General features: G+C 47.0%; 1 protein-coding gene across 2 annotated transcripts in view; it reads left to right on the forward strand.

Moving 5' to 3' along the window:
- The window catches only part of GAB3 (GRB2 associated binding protein 3), a 93414-nt gene extending 75817 nt beyond the window's left edge, over positions 1-17597 (forward strand). For both annotated transcript variants that reach the window (XM_053273932.1, XM_053273933.1), the window contains exons 5-10: positions 2726-2781; positions 4974-5229; positions 8323-8404; positions 11434-11536; positions 12529-12642; positions 13470-17597. In XM_053273932.1, coding sequence (XP_053129907.1) covers positions 2726-2781; positions 4974-5229; positions 8323-8404; positions 11434-11536; positions 12529-12642; positions 13470-13586 — 728 coding nt within the window. In that variant the 3' untranslated portion in view covers positions 13587-17597. The remainder of the gene's footprint in view (positions 1-2725; positions 2782-4973; positions 5230-8322; positions 8405-11433; positions 11537-12528; positions 12643-13469) is intronic.
- The last annotated feature ends 509 nt before the right edge of the window (positions 17598-18106 follow it).

Below are 18106 nucleotides of genomic sequence, written 5' to 3' on the forward strand. Positions count from 1 at the left end.
GTGCTGATTGGCTGGCTCACTGTGATGTCATGGAGGTCCTTCCTCCTCCCTCTCCAGGACAGCTTTTCAACTTTTCAAAGTGGATTATGCTCTGTTTTGTTTCAAAATGAGAAGAACTAATTTTCTGTGTGCTGAACTTAAAAATAATAGTTTTAAATTGGCCAGTTAGCATTCAGTTGATTAGTACGAATGTCATGGACATGGAAAAATGTATTGGGGGGGGGGGAATCTCCCCATTTTTTGGCACATCTGCATGCATTCTACATTACCCTGAGCTTGCGTCTTCAGATAATTTTCCTCACCCTCTAGAGATAAAAGGCGGCCTTACCAGCCTCTTTATCAGTGTCCTGGCCAATTCTTGGAAACTTTTGAGAGCAACACCCATCACTGGAAATGTGATTCTTACTAACTGTGAGGACTCGCTAAGAGGGCGGTTGCCACCCTGCAAACATACAGACTCTAAGAACCTTTCCAGATGAGAGGAAAAGAAGCATATTTTATTCTTAACTCTATAGTAGGACTACGCCTGATCAGTTCTAGTGGCATAAGATTTCTCTCATTTATTTATTTATTTATTTAACGTGTTTCTGTACCGCCCAAAACTCACGTCTCTGGGCGGTTTACAACAAGCACACGAACATCAGAAAAAGTTAAAACATTAGTTAAAATGAATGACAACAAAAAATCAAAACACCAGTTAAAACAAAAGTAGATTATACAGCAGAAGTTAAAGCACTACAACAATTCAAACCTTAAAACATTTTAAACAATGTTAAAACTTTTAAAGCAATATTTAGTTAAAAACCTGGGTGAATAGATGCGTCTTTAAAGACTTTTTAAAAGTTGACAGAGATGGGGAGGCTCTTATTTCAGCAGCTTATTTCAGCTGAAAATATAAGCTGAAAATTTCACCTTATTTCAGAGCGTGTTCCAAAGCCTTTGTCCCCACCTAATGCACGGTAGGGCCACCTAATGGTGCAGTGGAGAAGTGCTTGACTAACAAGCAGAAGGTTGCCGGTTCGAATCCCTGCTGGTACTATATCTGGCAGCAGCGATATAGGAAGATGCTGAAAGGCATCATCTCAGACTGTGCGGGAGGAGGCAATGGTCAACCCCTCTTGTATTCTACCAAAGACAGCCACAGGGTTCTGTGGGCGCCAGGAGCCGAAATCGACTTGACGACATATTTTACCTGTAATGCATGGGAGAGGGGGATTTGCAGAGTGTGCTCTCTGCTCTTTTTAAAAAATGCTGTAGATGTCCTCTACTCCTACTGCAGAGCAGGGAATGCACAAACTCCAAAGATTTTAGAGCTGTTTTAATCTCCTGCCATTGGTTTTGCTGTGCCTTTTTTAAAAGGCCTTTTTATTTACATTTTCACATGCAAATGGATGCCTTCTCTCACCATTCTGCAAAATACCCCTTGCCTGGTGCTGCAGACATGCACGCTGTGTCGATGAAAGAAGCACGCACAGATGTCCCTGCGGAAAAGCCATTGCACCGTTACCTACCTGCATGCCTTCCTGGACGCTACATTTCCCTAAATCATTAACCCTAGTAATAACACTTGCAACATTGCCCCATTTCCAATGTTATTCTAATGCTCGCTGCGAAAGAGCAAGTGAATGTGGTGCAGGGTTGCTTCTGCCTGGCAGGGGGCAGTAATGAATTAGCAAGTTTAATTGTTTAGCTTCATCAGCAAGAGGTTGCAGAGACAAAGCCTCCAGTGGTTCAAGGATTTCTGGGGAAGACCCTGGAGAACTAGTGCCAGTCCATTGTTCTGTAGATCTTGGTCCTGGGGCCAGGGGAATGTATTTTGCTAGACCTAATCTTTTCCCATCAACACTGACATATAAACCAGGAGTTCTCAACATTGGGTCCTCGGATATTCCTGAACTACAGTTCCCATCATCTGAGCCATGATGGCAAAACAGTATAATTTTAAACATTTAGACCAGTGCTCTTGATTATACGGTTCCGGGGGCCAAAAGCCACCCCTATCAGATTGTTTATTGGGCCTGTGTGAAGCTTCGACCGAAGCTGAATACTCTGCACACAATCCCCCTGACACCATGCAGTGATGACCATTCTCACTTTGAAGAGCAATGCTTTGCCCAGCACTGAGTGATGGTGGTGGTGGTCCTTTAAGGGAAAAGGAGCCCTCTTGAGCCCCTCCACCACCATCTTGGAAGGCGTGCATGGGGTGGAAATGGGAAATGTCGCCCTTGCCAACACTTTCCTAGGTTTTTTAGCTAGGTTTTTTTCCTTTTTAAAAAGAGTGGTTGTTTTGAGGCTCTAAAACACAAAATGGCGGCCGGAAATGACCTCCGTGGTCATTTTTGGCTGCCCCGACCCATGGATATGTGAGGTTGACGCGTCTCCCTCCTCCCATTCCCCCCCCCCACGTATGCCAAGGTCGGATGTCTATTACCTGACCACAGATACGCAAATCTGCCGATGTAGAGCCTTTGATATCAAGTATGTAGAACCTTTGATATCAAGGTTCTTCTGTATACGAATGGAAGGCTTTAACAGGGTATTCCATCCATTTTTTTGTTTCCCTTTCTGGTATAGTAGCCAGTCACTCTGTAAGACTGTCTACATTATAATGAGCTTCAAGCCACACGCTGTCACCTGTGGCCAGAGTCTTATCCTCCGGGCTCTTGTGCCCGTTTGCCTATCACTTTTGAAAACAGTAATGCATTGGTTTTTGTTTGTTTTGCAGTTGATATGGACGGAAACTCCTTGCGAAGAAGAGACAAACGACTTAGCTTGAATTTGGTAGGTTCTCCTCCTTCTCACCACCTTTCCCATTTATTTAACAAGAAGCATTAAAAGATTGAGACAGCAGACCAACACAAAATATAGGAGATGTCCAGTGTTTCCTCTAAGGTGTGTGTGTCTACACACACTCACATGATTTCTGATGTCCACTTAGTCAATTCTCGATGCTGTTCAGGTTGAACCAGGAAAGCCCATCTCTGAATGCACATGTGCACACACTGCCTTGATACTGCCGCCCAGAACAAAACTCAGTTTTAAATAAATATTTTTAAATAAAAATTAAAAAAATTCTGGACACAGATAAAAAAAATTAGAGAGAACCCTGGAGATGTCCCTTTTGCTCTTATGCTCTTCTTGACAGTTTTTGTTGAAGAAGCTTCCAATATGACAGGGGAGGAGAGCTGGTCCTGTAGAAGCAAGCGTGAGTGGTCCCCTTTGCTAAGCAGAGCCTGCCTTGGTTTGCATTTGGATGGTGACTACATGTGTGAGCACTGTAGGATATTCCCCTTGAGAGATGGGGCCATAGCTCAGTGGAAGAGCGTCTGCTTGCATGCAGAAGGTCCAAGGTTTAATCCCTGGCAGCATCTCTAGGTTGGGCTGGGAGGTGAGCCTGAAACCTTGGTGTGCCGCTGCCAGTCTGTGTGGAAACTGAGCTAGGAGGACCAATGGTCTGACTCAGTATAAGGCAGCTTCCTAGGTACCTTTGAATGAATGAATCAAAAAATCTTTATTTTGATTACCAACCAGTAGGGCTGTGTACAGAACCGGCAAGTTCGGTTCGGCTCCAAACTGGACCCGAACCTGACCAGGCCAGTTCAACACAGGAACATAGGAAACTGCCATATACTGAGTCAGACCATTGGTCTATCTAGCTCAGTATTGTCTTCACAGACTGGCAGCGGCTTCTCCAAGGTTTCTCTCTCAGCCCTATCTTGGAGATGCTGCCAGGTAGAGAACTTGGAGCCTAGATGCTCTTCCCAGAGTGGCTCCATCCCCTGAGGGGAATATCTTGCAGTGTTCACACTTCTAGTCTCCCATTCATATGCAACCAGGGCAGACCCTGCTTAGCTAAGGGGGCAAGTCATGCTTGCTACCACAAGACCAGCTCTCCTCTCCAATCCTGCACCCCCTCGAACCCAGAAACACACACACCCCTGGTTGGTCTGGGGCATTCATGAACAAATTTTATTAAATTTTATTTAATTGTTCAGAAGCCCCTCAAAAGGCTGGGCGGGGGCAGTTCAACACCAGACCTAACAGGTTCAACATCAAATCTGTTCAGTGTTGGACCTTTTCACACATCTCTACCAACCAGAAGCAAAAATCATAAAAATACTAAGAGAGATATACTCATCGCCCAATAACAGCCACATTAACAACAGATTAACATTGACAACACACTTGAAAACCCACCCAGTATATATTATCTATTCTGATATATATGCAAAGCACACATCTTCTTTCAGACTTTTCTCGCTGTTAAACAAAACCTAGCAATACTTCAAGAAATCATTCGAATTGGATAAAAGTTCATTTACATAGAATTATCCAGCTGACCTGGGTAAACTTTTTTAAATGGCAGCAAATAATAATGACAAATATCACGATTAAAATTACAGAACAATATAACAGGACATGGGCTGTTGTATGTACCTTCGTTCCTATGGTTAGAGTGTTGGACTAGGACCGGGAAGACCCAAGTTCGAATCCCCATTCAACCATGAAACTCACTGGGTGACTCTGGGCCAGTCACGTGTCTCTCAGCCTAACCTACCTCACAGGGTTGTTGTGAGGATAAAAATAAGCATGTACACCGCTCTCAGCTCCTCGGAGGAAGAGCGGGATATAAATGTGAAAAATAAATAAATGTTGTGGCTGTGGCTGAAACCTTGACCTCTAGGGCTCAAATGACCCAATTTGGGCCGGGCTAGATTGGGGGCACTGAGAAGGCGGTGGAACGTATGTGGGGAGAGTGCCAGGTTTGGGGCAGAATGGGTCATTAAGGGTGGGAGTATTCCCTGCTGAATACGGGTGCGGCGGGGCGCAGGGGTGTCCCGTGGGTGGGGCGCCCTGGGAATATGCCCCGTTGCCCTGTGGGCCAGTCCGAGCCTGAATTTGGGCCCCTGGCCTCAGTTGTAGAACCGTCCTGTTCACCGCTCTCCTCTCCCCATCCTTCCTCCTTCCTGAAGCCGTGCCGAGTCAGCCCACTCTACTCCTGCGCGTCGAACAGTCCGGAGGACAGTTACGTCCCCATGCACTCCAGTGGCTCCCCGCCCAGCACAGGGTCCGACTGCACGTCCGACGGCTACATTCCCATGAGTCCAGGCTCCGCGGCCTTCGTCCTCCCCGCGGTCAGCACCGAAAAGCTCCCCAGTCCACTCCCCAAGCTCCCCGCGGATCTAGAACCACCTCCGGTGAACCGGGATCTCAAGCCTCGCCGGAAACGTAAGGCGTTCTAGAAGGGGTGTTTTCAGGTGGATCCACAGGTCCCCAGGTCTTTCTGTCTGTCTGTTTGTTTGTTTGTTTGTTTGCCATGTTTTTCTGCAGCCCCAAACTTGCGTCTCGTTTTTCGAATGACAACAACCATCCTTCCCAGCCACAATGGCATTTGTAGTCCGTCTGGAGAGCCCTTTGGGTTGGTCTCCTTGGCTACTGGCAAGTACATTTCACTCTCAAGCCGTAAGAGGGAGGGAACAAACCGAGAGACCCTGAGCCAGAATAGCATTGGTTTGATGGGCTTGCCTGAGTTAAAGGTCTTACTGCTCTTTTCATTGCGCTTTCTCATGAGTATTAATTTATTAATTTATTTATTAATTTATTTATTAATATATTATTAATATATTTTTATGCCATCCCAAATGCGAGTTCTCTGGGCAGTTTACAAGACAATTAAAAACAACCAATAAAAAGATTAACGTATTTCAACAATTAAAATTTAAAAAGTTAAAACTATTCAAACACAATTTAAAAAATATCTAATTAAAAGCCTGGATGAAAAAATGCGTCTTGGCTGCCCTTTTAAAAGTTGTAAGAGATGGGGAGGCTCTTATTTCAGCTCAAGAAGTTAGTGCCTTCAGGAGGGAAATCTTAGGGATGGCTTTAAGAGGAGCTTAGATAAATTCATGGAGGACAGGCCTATCAGTGGCTACTAGTCTGCTGGCTATAGGCCACCTCCAGCCTCAGAGGCACAATGCCTCTCAATTCCAGTTGCAGGGGAGCAACCGCAGGAGAGAGGGCATGCCCTCAGCAGTTGCCTGCGGGATTCCCAGTGGCATCTGGTGGGCCATGGTGTGAAGCAGGATGCTGGACTAGATGGGCCGTGGGCCTGATCCAGCAGGGCTGTTCTTACGGAATCAGAAAACATGGGCGCTTGGAGTTGACATTCTCAAGGGCTCAGTTCTTGGGACCAGCTCTGTTCCAAGAACTTAGTTAGAGAGGAGAGCTGGTCTTGTGGTAGCAAGCATGACTTGTCCCCATAGCTAAGCAGGGTCTGCCCTGGTTGCATATGAATGGGAGACTTGCAGTGTGAGCGCTGCAAGATATTCCCCTCAGGGGATGGAGCCACTCTGGGGAGAGCAGAAGGTTTCAAGTTCCCTCCCTGGCTTCTCCAAGATAGGGCTGAGAGAGACTCCTGCCTGCAACCTTGGAGAAGCCGCTGCCAGTCTGTGAAGACAATACTGAGCTAGATAGACCAATGGTCTGACTCAGTATATGGCAGCTTCCTATGGTTCCTATGTTAGTTCTTCACAGTTCACAGTTGTGTTTGAATTCCTCCAAATTCCATGTGTGCATGGGTGTGTGAGCGTGCACTTGGTTTTTGAATGTATGGAACACATTCCCTACACACAGTAAACATGTGCAAGCATGTGCAACTCAGCCTTTCTTCTTGGCACGTTGGCTGCTTAAGGCCTGATTCTCACTAAGGAGGCACCCCTGGATCTAAACTGTGCCCCAAGAACAATGGTCTGACTCCTTAGGAGGCAGCTTCATAGGATCACCAGAAGCTTCCATAGCTCAGAGGCAGAGCATCTGCTTTGCATGCAGTGGGGTCCCAGGTTCAATCCCTGACAACATCCCCAGGTAGGGTTAGGAAAAACTCCAGCCTGAAACCCTGGAGAACCACTGACACTCAATGTCTACACTACTGAGCTGGATGGAGAACTGGCCTGCTGGCAGCAAGCATGAATAGTCCCCTCTGCTAAGCAGGGTCATAGGAACATAGGAAGCTGCCTTATACTGAGTCAGACCATTGGTCTATCTAGCTCAGGATTGTCTTCACAGACTGGCAGCGGCTTCTCCAAGGTTGCAGGCAGGAGTCTTTCTCAGCCCTATCTTGGAGATGTCAGGGAGGGAACTTGGTGCCTAGATGCTCTTCCCAGAGCAGCTCCATCCCCTGAGGGGAATCTCTTACAGTGCTCACACTTCTAGTCTCCCTTTCATATGCAACCAGGGCAGACCCTGCTTAGCTAAGGGGACAAGTCATGCTTGCGGCCGCAAGACCACCCTGGTTTGGTCCACCCTGGTTTGCTTTGGAATGGGAGATTACATGTGTGAGCACTGTAAGATCTTCCCCGCAGAGGATAGGGCCACTCTGGGAAGAGCATCTGCATGCTTGCATGTAGGAAATTCCAAGTTCCCTCTTGCCTGCATCCTTGGAGAAGCCGCTGCCAGTCTATGAATGCAGTATTGAGCTAGATGGACCAATGGTTTGACTCAGTGAGCTGGTCTTGTGGTAGCAAGCATGACTTGTCCACTTAGCTAAGCAGGGTCTGCCCTGGTTGCATATGAACGGGAGACTTGATGTGTGAGCACTGTAAGATATTCCGCTCTGTGAAGAGCAGAAGGTTCCAAGTTCCCTCCCTGGCAGCATCTCCAAGATAGGGCTGAGAGAAATTCCTGCCTGCAACCTTGGAGAAGCCGCTGCCAGTCTGTGTAGACAATACTGAGCTAGATGGACCAAGGGTCTGACTCATTATATGGCAGCTTCCTATGTTCCAGTATAAGGCAGCTGCCTATGTTCCGCCTTTAGGGGATAGAGTTATAGCTCAGTGGCAGAGCATCTGCTTTGAATGCAGAAGGTCCCAGATTCAATCCCTGGCAGCATCTCCAGGTAGGACTGGGGAAGACTCCTTCCTGCAACCTTGGAGAGCTGCTGCCAGTCACTGTAGACCAAGGATTCTCAATGTTGGGTCCCCAGATGTTATTGGACTTCAACTCCCATAATCCCCAGCCCCAGTGGCCTTTGGTTGGGGATTATGGGAGTTGAAGTCCAATAACATCTGGGGACCCAACGCTGAGAATCCCTGGTGTAGACAATACTGAGCTAGATGGACCATTGGTTAAAAAATGGGGCCATAGTAGCTCAGTGATGGAGCATCTGCTTTGCATGCAGATGGTCCCAAGTCCAATACCTGGAAGAAGCTCTAGGTAGGGCTGGGAGTGACTCTGGCCTGAAACTCTGGAGAGCCGCTGATCCCATCTGGCAGAAGGCCGCTTCCTGTGTTCCATAAGAAGTCTTCTCTCTGTTTCAATCTTCAGCACGACCACCTCCGTTGGACTTGCAGAGTCTTTCCACTATCCGAGAACACACTGCCTTAACCAGGACGTGGACAGTGCCTTAGTAAGTGCATGAGGACTTTTCCTTTGCAGATGTTGCTGTTGAGAAGGGGAGATGGTTGCAGAAAGAGTGCTGATGCGATCTGTATATAGAGGCCCTCCATAAGCTTACCATATTCCTGAGATTGCTAATGTTCCAAGACCCCTGCTGAGATCAAAAAGCATATCGATATGTCTTGCTCTCAGGGTGGACGGGTTTCATTCATGCTTTGAAAAACGATGAATTTAAATCATATTTCCAGCTATCTACAATTTAGCAAGTTAGTTCTGTTATGGGATATTGGGAACGGATCTTTGCATCATTTGATGAGGACAGGAAGAAACTGTTAGGAAATTGTACTGGGCATTGTCAAAAGAGTCCTTTTATTTAGGCTTTGTAACCTTTTAATTATGGCTAATAATCAAAACCCATTGATGGGGTCATAGCTTAGTGGTAGAGCATCTGTTTTGCATGCAGAAGGTTCCAAGTTCCCTCCCTGGCAGCATCTCCAAGACAGGGCTGAGAGGGACTCCTGCCTGCAACCCTGGAGAAGCCACTGCCAGTCTGTGTTGATGGGCCAATGGTCTGAAGGTATTCCTATGTCTGGCAGGTATTTTTTGGTGAACTGATTCTATTGCATTATTTTGATAAGATATTTATTTTATTTTTGCAAGATATTTATTTTTAAAAACCATATCCTGCTTTTCTCACATGCAAACAGTGCAACTGAAAAATAAAACCTCATCAGTGTAATAATAAAGTACCGCAAGCAAGAATTGCACATCTGAAGAACAGGAGAGAACCCAGAAAAACTTGTATTTGTCAATAATGTGTGGGCCCCCCCCCCTTTTTGCTATTACGACCGTTCTTTTAAGCATTCGCATTTCTTATAGGAAAATTATTTATACTGGGTACCATCCAGACGAAATTAGTCGTAACTAAGTTCTCTTGACTTACTAGTCAGGATTAACCTGCCTCTTTGGTTTCAGTGCTGCTGACCCATGACTAGTTAGTCCGGATGTTGCCCCCTGTCCAAGAAGGAGGGGTCTGTGAAGGTCTCTCCACACAATTTAGATACAAATTCCATGGAACTCATCCCAGCCTTTGGGAGGGGAAAACAATCCTTTGCTCCATTCCACAATTAAATTGGCTCCTTCTAATGAAAGAGATTCAGGAGCCTGATCCCTTCTAGACAGCATGGATCACAAATTCTGCAATTGGGGTCTCTTGTAAACGGGTGGTGCCAGAAAGTTTCAAGGCCATTTTTAGAAGAGATTTTCCTGTTACATTTCCAGGGTGTGAAAAGGCTTAGTAGCTGGCTGGGTCATAAAGATGGCTCTCTCTTGTGTTATATCTGGGGTCCTTTGGAGAATCTCATGTCCTCCAATCTTTCACAGACAAAAATAGGGGTATGCTTGACTATCAACAGGGCAGATTCTGAGGATTGCCTGTAAGTACTTACCAAGTCAGAAGGAGAGGATCCAATGAGTGTAGGGAGAGAGTGCGGCCATCAGGTAAGTCCTATGAAGTTGTCAGTCCAGTCACCAAGAGTCTCCGCCCGATGTTTTACCAAGATCCTCTACCCAACTTGCAGATCCTGGGGACGGAAGTTGATAAAATATCAGGCGGAGAATCTTGGTCACCGGATTTGGGCAGCTTCGCACAACACACTAGGGGTGCGCGGAACCTTCCGAGCTCAGAATGTTCTCACTCGAATAGGGCCGTTGCGAGTGTTCTGTTCCAAAAAGGAACGCCCTTCGGAATAACGGGTCGAGCCGGTTGTTCCTACAGAATGAGACCTTCAGTTGAAGGGTGAATGTTCTCTCTCAACAGCCCATTTTGAGAGAGAACATTCCGAGCTTGGAATGTTCCGTACATCCCTACAGCTCACTCAGCGAGAGCCCATGCTCCCTGTACACTTTCTGATTTGGTAGGCACTTGCAGGGAATCGTCAAAATCCACAAAAATTTGCATTTGGACTTTTGAGTTTAGTTAACAAGGGCTAAACTTGCTACTTTTGCCACACTCCTCCTCCTGTGCCTTTGGGGCTGATCTTCTGTTACCATATTGTTTTTATGGCTATTTTTCTGGTGATTTTACTACTCTTTCACTCCATTTTGGAAACTGCCTTGGGATCATCAGATAAAAGGTGGTATAACAAATTGAAATAATAAATCAGAAGCTGTGCATATGTGGCAAATCCACCTTGTGGGAAGGGCACCTCTAGTGAACGCTTGCATATTTGTGCTAGGGCCCCGATCCGGTCTGGTAAGAAGCTTCCCTTGCAGGTGCGCTTCATAAAACTAGGGCAGCATTCTCAGTCAGCTGGGGAAAAGGGAAACGGAGAGAAGGTGGAAGCTGAGCAGAGAAGACCGGCAATTTCAAACTGGCTGGCTTTGCTCTGGATTAAATATTTGGATGACTTGTGCATTTGAGAAACATCGCACACACTTAACTGGCAACCGACTTGGCAACTTTTTTTATTCTTGTAAAAGAACAACAACAACAAAAAAGATCATGTAAAAAATCATCCCGGAGAGAATCTATGTTGTCGCTAAGAGTTGACACCGACTTGACGGCACTTAATCAATCACTCAAAAGGACCAAAGAACAAATCTCCCATGTGCAAATCTTGGATGGCATCCAGAACAGAGCAGAGCTCTCTGCATGCAGTCACAGCCACTGATAAACCTGCCCCAAAATGTGGGTAGCCATTCAACAAAGCGAGTGCCCGGGTCCCAGATGTGATAGATGTTTGCCTCCATTTATCCTCCTTGCTTGACAGTTCTTTGGTGTCCCCTGCCTTCTCTAAATCCCTTGGCAGGCTTAAAAAAAAATGCTGTTCAATAGCAAAAACGAACCCTCCACCAAGATGGCAGTGATGAGATTGTAGCCTGCTCTGTAGCTAAGTTAACTTCCATCATGTTGCTGGGCTTTGGGTGGGTTTGTTCCCCGCACAGACCACGTCAGGTTTTGGCCGTGTGTCAGAGCATCTGTGAAACCTCTTCCTTAACTCCTCTTGTGTGTGTATGTCTTTTGTTCTCCTCCAACAGCAATCGAACGAGCTTTATCTCTCCAGAAAGAGACTGCATTAATTCAGCCAGAGTATTTGCCAGTTCAGTTTCCGGAGAAGAGGAAGAAACTTACATTCAAATGGTAATCATATTCGTACAGTCCTGCTTTGCACTCCTTTGACAAATCACGTGGACGGAAGGCTCGGAGGCCCGTTTTTTAAGGAAAACGTGTGGCAAGCCTCCCTTTTGCCCTCCTGAAATAAAATAAATGGAGCAAACCACACAAGGGCCGATTTACCCAGAGATAAGGGAAGCCCTTTTCCTGTTCTACAGACCGTGGTTGTTCACACAAGGGCCGGTGGCACTATTCCAAGCAATCACAAGGATCTGACAAATATATACACAAGCGAATTTGTTGACAGCAAATTGAGAACCAGCGTTTCCCTGCTATTTGTGATAGGGCCTTTGCAGAGACCCCAAGGGACGCGCACACCACTCTGGGGAAATGGTTCTGCTCGTCCCTGCTCTGGGCTGGGTGCACACACGATCCCTACTCTCACAACATATGGCAGGAGTGGAGAGGGATGGGGAGGAGGGAAGCCAAAGGAAGATGGAAAGCGCCTTGCCCTTCTTCCATGGTGTGAACCAAGTTGCAAGGGGTAGTGAATCAAATGCAAAGATGGCTTTCTGTCCCCAAAGGGGCTCACACTCTAAAAAGAGACACAGCACTGGAGAGATAAGAAGGACCTTGCTGGATCAGGCCCAAGGCCCATCTAGTTCAGCACCCTGTTTCACACCATGACCCACCAGATGCCTTGGGAAACGACACAACCAGGAGATTAAGGCATGCCCCCTGTCCTGTTGTTGCTCTCCTGCCGTTAGTATTTGGAGGCATCCTGCCTCTGGGGTAACCTATAGCCATCAGGAGGACTAGTAGCCACTGATAGGCCTTTCCTGCATGAATTTGTTTAAGCCCAGTTTAAAGCCATCCAAGCTGGTGGCCATCACCACCTCCCATGGGACGGAATTCCATAGATCAGTTATGCACAGAGTGAAAGAAGGAATTGTTTGTTTTTTAAAACCTATTTTGCCCTTGCCCCTTGGTTTCCTTACCACCTCTTACTTTCTCACCAGGAACACTGGCAAGCAACGTCTCCCTCCAGTGACATTTTCCAATGGCCAAAAAAGTCTAACCTTGATTACTTAGCGCTGGATTTCAACTCTGCCTCCCCGTCGCCTGTGCAAAAGGTGAGTCTTGCTCATAAAGACTCCGCATCATTAGGTTACCTGCAGCGGCTGACCTCCAGATGAAAGGTGGCCCTGGTGCAATGAACGGAGATGCATGCACTCGACAAGGCCACGGGGATGAGGGGGTGCTCCAAGTGGTGCCAGCTCTTTCCGCCTCGGTCCTCTTCGTGAGAAGGATTGCGGATCGTTTTGCATCATTCCCTGCGAAGTCTATCGCCTGTTTCGCCGCAGGCGGCGTGCCACTGGTTTATTTATTTATTGTTAAATGTATATACCGGAATCCAAATAGTAATACTAAATAGAATCATATACTCTCATATTTATAAAGTACCATCAAGATAATATACACATTCAAGTATTACGATACAGGAGAACCCTGTTATCCGTGGAGGTTCTGTTCCATGGCAGGGCGGGGTGGTGGTGGATAGTAAAACTGCAGATTATGGGGCTGTCTAGCTTTGCCTCCCATCCATCGCCCCTGCGAGGGTACTACAGGACCTGCTGAAGGGCTCCCTTTGGAGTCTGCTGTGCCTCAGAAGTGGTGGGGAGGGAGTTAACTTTCACCCTTCCTCTGCCAGTCAGTGTAGACCAGGCCTGCTCAACATAGGCCCCCCCCAACTGTTTTTGAACTGCAACTCCCATAATCCCCAGCCACAGTGGCCAATAGCCAGGAATTATGGGAATTGTAGGCCAAGATCTGCAGGAGGGTCAAAGTTGAGCAGCCTTGGTATAGACAATCCTGAGCTAGATGATGGACCAAGGGTCTGACTTGATATGAGGCGGCTTCCTATGTTCCTTCATTTGGTTTTACCACCTTCCTTTGGCAGAAACCCTTCCTCTCCGAAGAGCAAAGAGTGGATTATGTCCAAGTGGATGAGCAGAGAACTCAGGCTCTCCAGAACACTAAGCAAGAATGGACGGACGAAAGGCAATCCAAAGTTTGAAAGGAAACCACACTGGCTTTGTGGTCCTTTTGTTTTGCACATCGAAATCCAGGTAGTTTCATGATCCAGGTGCGATGGCAAGAAGCCGCCATTGCAGGCAAGGTGGGACATTCTGGTGGCCTGAGAAGAAACCACATCTCAGAAGGAGCAGTCTTCTGAGTTTGGAAAGAGTTTGGAAAAGATTTTTTTTTTAAGGGATCTCTGTGTAGCTTATCGCGATGACACCATTGCTGTCGTCTTCTCGGTCTCCCAAGTATGAGCCATGGTACAATTTCAGGACATTGCTTTGGGCCTCCTTGAACATATGGTGGGAACAAAAAGCCTTTCTAAATTGCATTAAACTCTGCAATTACTGCTGTTTCTCCCCCACCCCCTTCCTATTTAACAGATGCTGCCACTCCAGTGGCATCTGGTACTGACAGGTATTGGGGAATAAGGGCTAAACCTTAGGGACAATATCCGAGAACTGTGGGGAATGGGATTTCCCATAAGATGCTTCACTTTCGTTTCCTGTCGTGAGTGTGTAAATAGAACTTTGCACTGTCAAAAATGGCATTCATTCTCCCTCTCATTGTTGTGAACACAGACTGGTTCTTCTGTGGTGGCTGCTGCCTTGTCCAGTTGCTCATGATCCTTCCCCTCCCCTTCCTTTCTCTGTGCGGTGAGGAGTCGTTTTAAGTGTAGCATAAGCACTCCTCTGCCAGTACTGCACGGATCCCTCAAGAGTTCCTTTCCAAAGGAATTGCCGAAAACTAGTTTTGCAAGTCTTTGCGGGTTGGCAAAGCACAGAAAACGTCCTCTGAATGGCAGAGAAGAAAACGTCGTTGGAATTTTCAGGGACGTCCGACCAGTTTCTAGATCCCAGGAATCGAGATAACAGTGGAAGGATCTCATGCCCACGCGCAGAATGAGCAATTCTACAAAACTGAGGAATTTTACTCCAGTGAACCTGACTCATACCTTAATCACTGAATTATTTTACTTCACATTTCGCCTTTTTGTTCATAAATCAATGAGGATGTGCCATCACTTAGACTTCACTGATGCATTGTTGGCGGCAGCCATTTGTTAAATGGGTTCAGCATTTTTCCCCCCTAACAAATGAGCGTTGCTCATCATCAAGAACACTCAGGAGTACTTTGTTTATGGCATTCCTGGTTGGCCAGTTGACCTTGCCCAAGTTTGGGGTGCTGTCTTCTTTTCTGGCAGGCCAATAAGCGCTTCCTAAGAGCAGAAATCCAACTGGTAAAGCTTTTGCTCATCACAGTTTCTTCATGCTAGAGAAAGCTTTGCCAGTTGGATTTTGTTTCGGCCTACCATGCCCTTGTTGAAGGTACAGAATCTTTCTGCCAGGAAAGAAAAAGGTAACTGCCCTAGCATTAGTGGCTTCCTTGTCCCAACCCATGAGGTTGTCGTGTGACTTTGTTGTGGATGAAAAGTGCTGTTGATCAACTGGATTTTCCTGTACTTTCAGGCAAAGCCAGAGGACTAATGGCTCCAGGTTGCACGGAGGAGAGTCCCTCTGTGCTCTATTTGTGTCTTCCATTTAGGGACACCAACTTTGTAAAATGGCCCTTGCTCCCACGTCTTTAAAATTTGCTTGATCTGCAGACGTCAGCATTCCAAGTGGCACCTGCAGATTTCTGCAGAGCCAGCTGTTGATACATGCCAGGAGGTTTCTTCCCTTCATCAGATGGCCATCTTAATGACCTAAAGGAGCCATTCCTTAAAGCAGGGATTCTCAACCGTTGGGTCCCCCCAGATGTTATTGGACTTCAACTCCCATAATCCCCCAGCCCCAGTGGCCTTTGGTGGGGATTATGGGAGTTGAAGTCCAATAACATCTGGGGGGTTGAGAATCCCTGCCTTAAAGAATGCAACTCACACAGACCGTAGGGCTGTTCTCATGACCGGCACCAGGGCAGGTAAAGCCTTTTACCTTAATTCAGGAGTTGTGTGGGTTCCTGATTGGCCATCATGAGAATTCTATAGGCGAGGTAGGCAGGGGGGGATATGCTCAGCTGCAAGCTGGGTATGGAGGTGGCAGTGGTGAGCCCAGAACTAGTAGCCAGGTCCAGAGGGAGGGTGAAAGGAACGTACTCCCAGAGGCGTAACTAGGGAAAACGGCGCCCGGGGCAAGCACTGAAATGGCACCCCCTGCGCGCCCCCCCCCCCCCACATACTACATTATACTTAGGTTTTTCCTCACAAGCGCCCGCCGACGCCGCCAAGCCAGGCCACTGACTGGCCGCCAGGCGCCAGCAAAGCAATGGGGGGGGCGCGGGCAGAGCAGAAGGGACCGCTCGTGGGGGAGGGGGCGCCGACACGCTCCCTTGACTGCTGCAGCGCTGCTGCACTGAGCAGGAAACATTTGTATTAACAAAAAATAAAAAATAATAAAAAAATATTTTTTGTCATGGCGGCGCCCCCCACGTGACCAGAAAAGATGGCGCCCGGGGCACGTGCCCCCCCTGCCCCCCCTATAGTTACGTCTCTGCGTACTCCCTGCGCCTCCTTAGCCTGCAGATGAGCATTATCCCCTCCTGCAACCTTGCTTGTAGGATTCTCATGATGGCCAATCAGGAATATACATGGTTCCCAAATTAGTGTAGGAGGCTTCTCCTACCCTATTTCCAGTTGTGAGAACAGCCCTCCTGGTTGTTGTTTTTGTTTTGGTGTGCGTGTGTTTTTAAACCAGTATCTTGCATCTCATTGACTCGGGCACGGCCAACAGAACTTGGATCCCATTTCATTCACGCACATTGAATCAGTGAAATAAAGCTATGGGGTTGTGCTTCGGGATCTGTGCAACCTTCAGTCACATGCCTTGAGGCCAAGTCTTGCTTCAGTGGACTTCTGCACTATTCTTGAATGGTTAAGTTTGGCATTAAATATCCTCCTCTCCTGGTGCTTGCAGTGCAAAAGAGTTTGTGCCGCTGGAACCCAGCCGGATAAAATCTGTGCTTGATTGCATCACCCAATCGCATCGCTCCTGAGAATGGCACAGATGGTGTTGCTATGACACAGGCCATCAAGGACTGGTTGCATCCAGTTTCGGTTCCCAGCAATGACAAGGTGGACTGCATTCCTGGAGAGAATAATGCACAGCACCCAAATAAACGTGATCACTATCTCCCATCTGTGCTGGTCCACATCATTTTACTGCCCAAAGGATCTGCGTGCAATCTGAGGGCTATAGCCCAACAATTTTGGCAAGAGTGTAAGATGGGGGTTCTCAGAGGGGGGTCCTCCGAAGTGGGACTACAACTCCTATCATTCCCGGCCACATTGGCCTTGGCCATTGTGACATCATTGTCCCACCAATGATGGGGGACCCCAGTCTGAGAATCTCTGCTGTAAGAGCTATTTGATTGGTAGTTCCTTTAAAAATAATGTTATCTCCTCAGTCTTACGCAGAACCTTTGCTCTACCTTACAGATGTTGGGAATTTCATTCAGTTGTACACCCGTCCCACAGTTCCCTCTCAGACCAGCAAGTGCTGTGATCAGACAGAAGTGGGAGTGTCGTTCTTTAGTGTTCTGCTTTGCAGAGTTTCTCAGGCTGTCCAAAAGGATAGGATGGAAGCTACTGAAACTGCAATAGCTTGTCTGTCATTTCAGAGGCGAATAACTCAAGAAAGATCTGTATGTCTTCTCCGTGAAGCAGGGACTCTCTCAAAAGTTTCTTTGGCAGTTGTAGGAGAACTAGACTTTCTGCAGATGAAGCTTTTCATCTCCTCTACGGTAGGAAAAGGCTCAGCTGTTTCTGCTTTCACCAGTTGGAGCAGCGGGAAACTCGGTGTAGGAAGTAGCACCCCAATGAAGCATTATTCTTGGCAAAGATAATCTCTGAGAGTGCTTTAGAGAAACCCCCTTTCTTGATTATGAAAGGTTCACATGATTACGCAGAGGGCGAATATACTCTCATTCTTTTCTTTGTTGTGTTAGTTGTATATAGTGTGTGTGCACATGAAACCATGTTCCTTTTTCTAATAAACCAAGTTAAAATGAAGCCTGCCTCCTTCTTGAGTCTGATGAACTGATTGCCTGCAGAAATGCCTCCCTTCAGAGCTTATTAAAAAAATCCGCTCTCTCGAAAATCAAGGAAGAGCTTTGACTAGGCTCACTTTGAGCTTTCCATAAGGGCAAGAATTTGAGCATTACTTGGTGACTTCCAGCCAAAGTTTCCATAATTTAGCCTCATTGACCAGTCAGTTAGGAAAAAATCACAGATCCTCCATCTCATTCCTTCCTCCACCTTCTGAAAGAGGATGTTGTCAGTATGGCATGTCAGGGATTTGCTGGAGAATCCATGGGGAGGGGGAGCTGTTCTTGCAATAGCAAGCATGAATTGTCTCCTTTGCTAAGCAGGGTCCACCCTGGTCTGCATTTGGATGGGTGACTTCATGTGAGCCCTGAAAGATATTCCCCTCAAGGGATGAGGCCATAGCTCAATGGAAGAGCATCTGCTTGCATGCAGAAGGTCCCAGGTTCAATCCCTGGCAGCATCTCTGGATAGGG

This window comes from Hemicordylus capensis, chromosome 11 (genome assembly GCF_027244095.1).
Source record: "Hemicordylus capensis ecotype Gifberg chromosome 11, rHemCap1.1.pri, whole genome shotgun sequence".
Lineage (NCBI taxonomy): Eukaryota > Metazoa > Chordata > Lepidosauria > Squamata > Cordylidae > Hemicordylus > Hemicordylus capensis.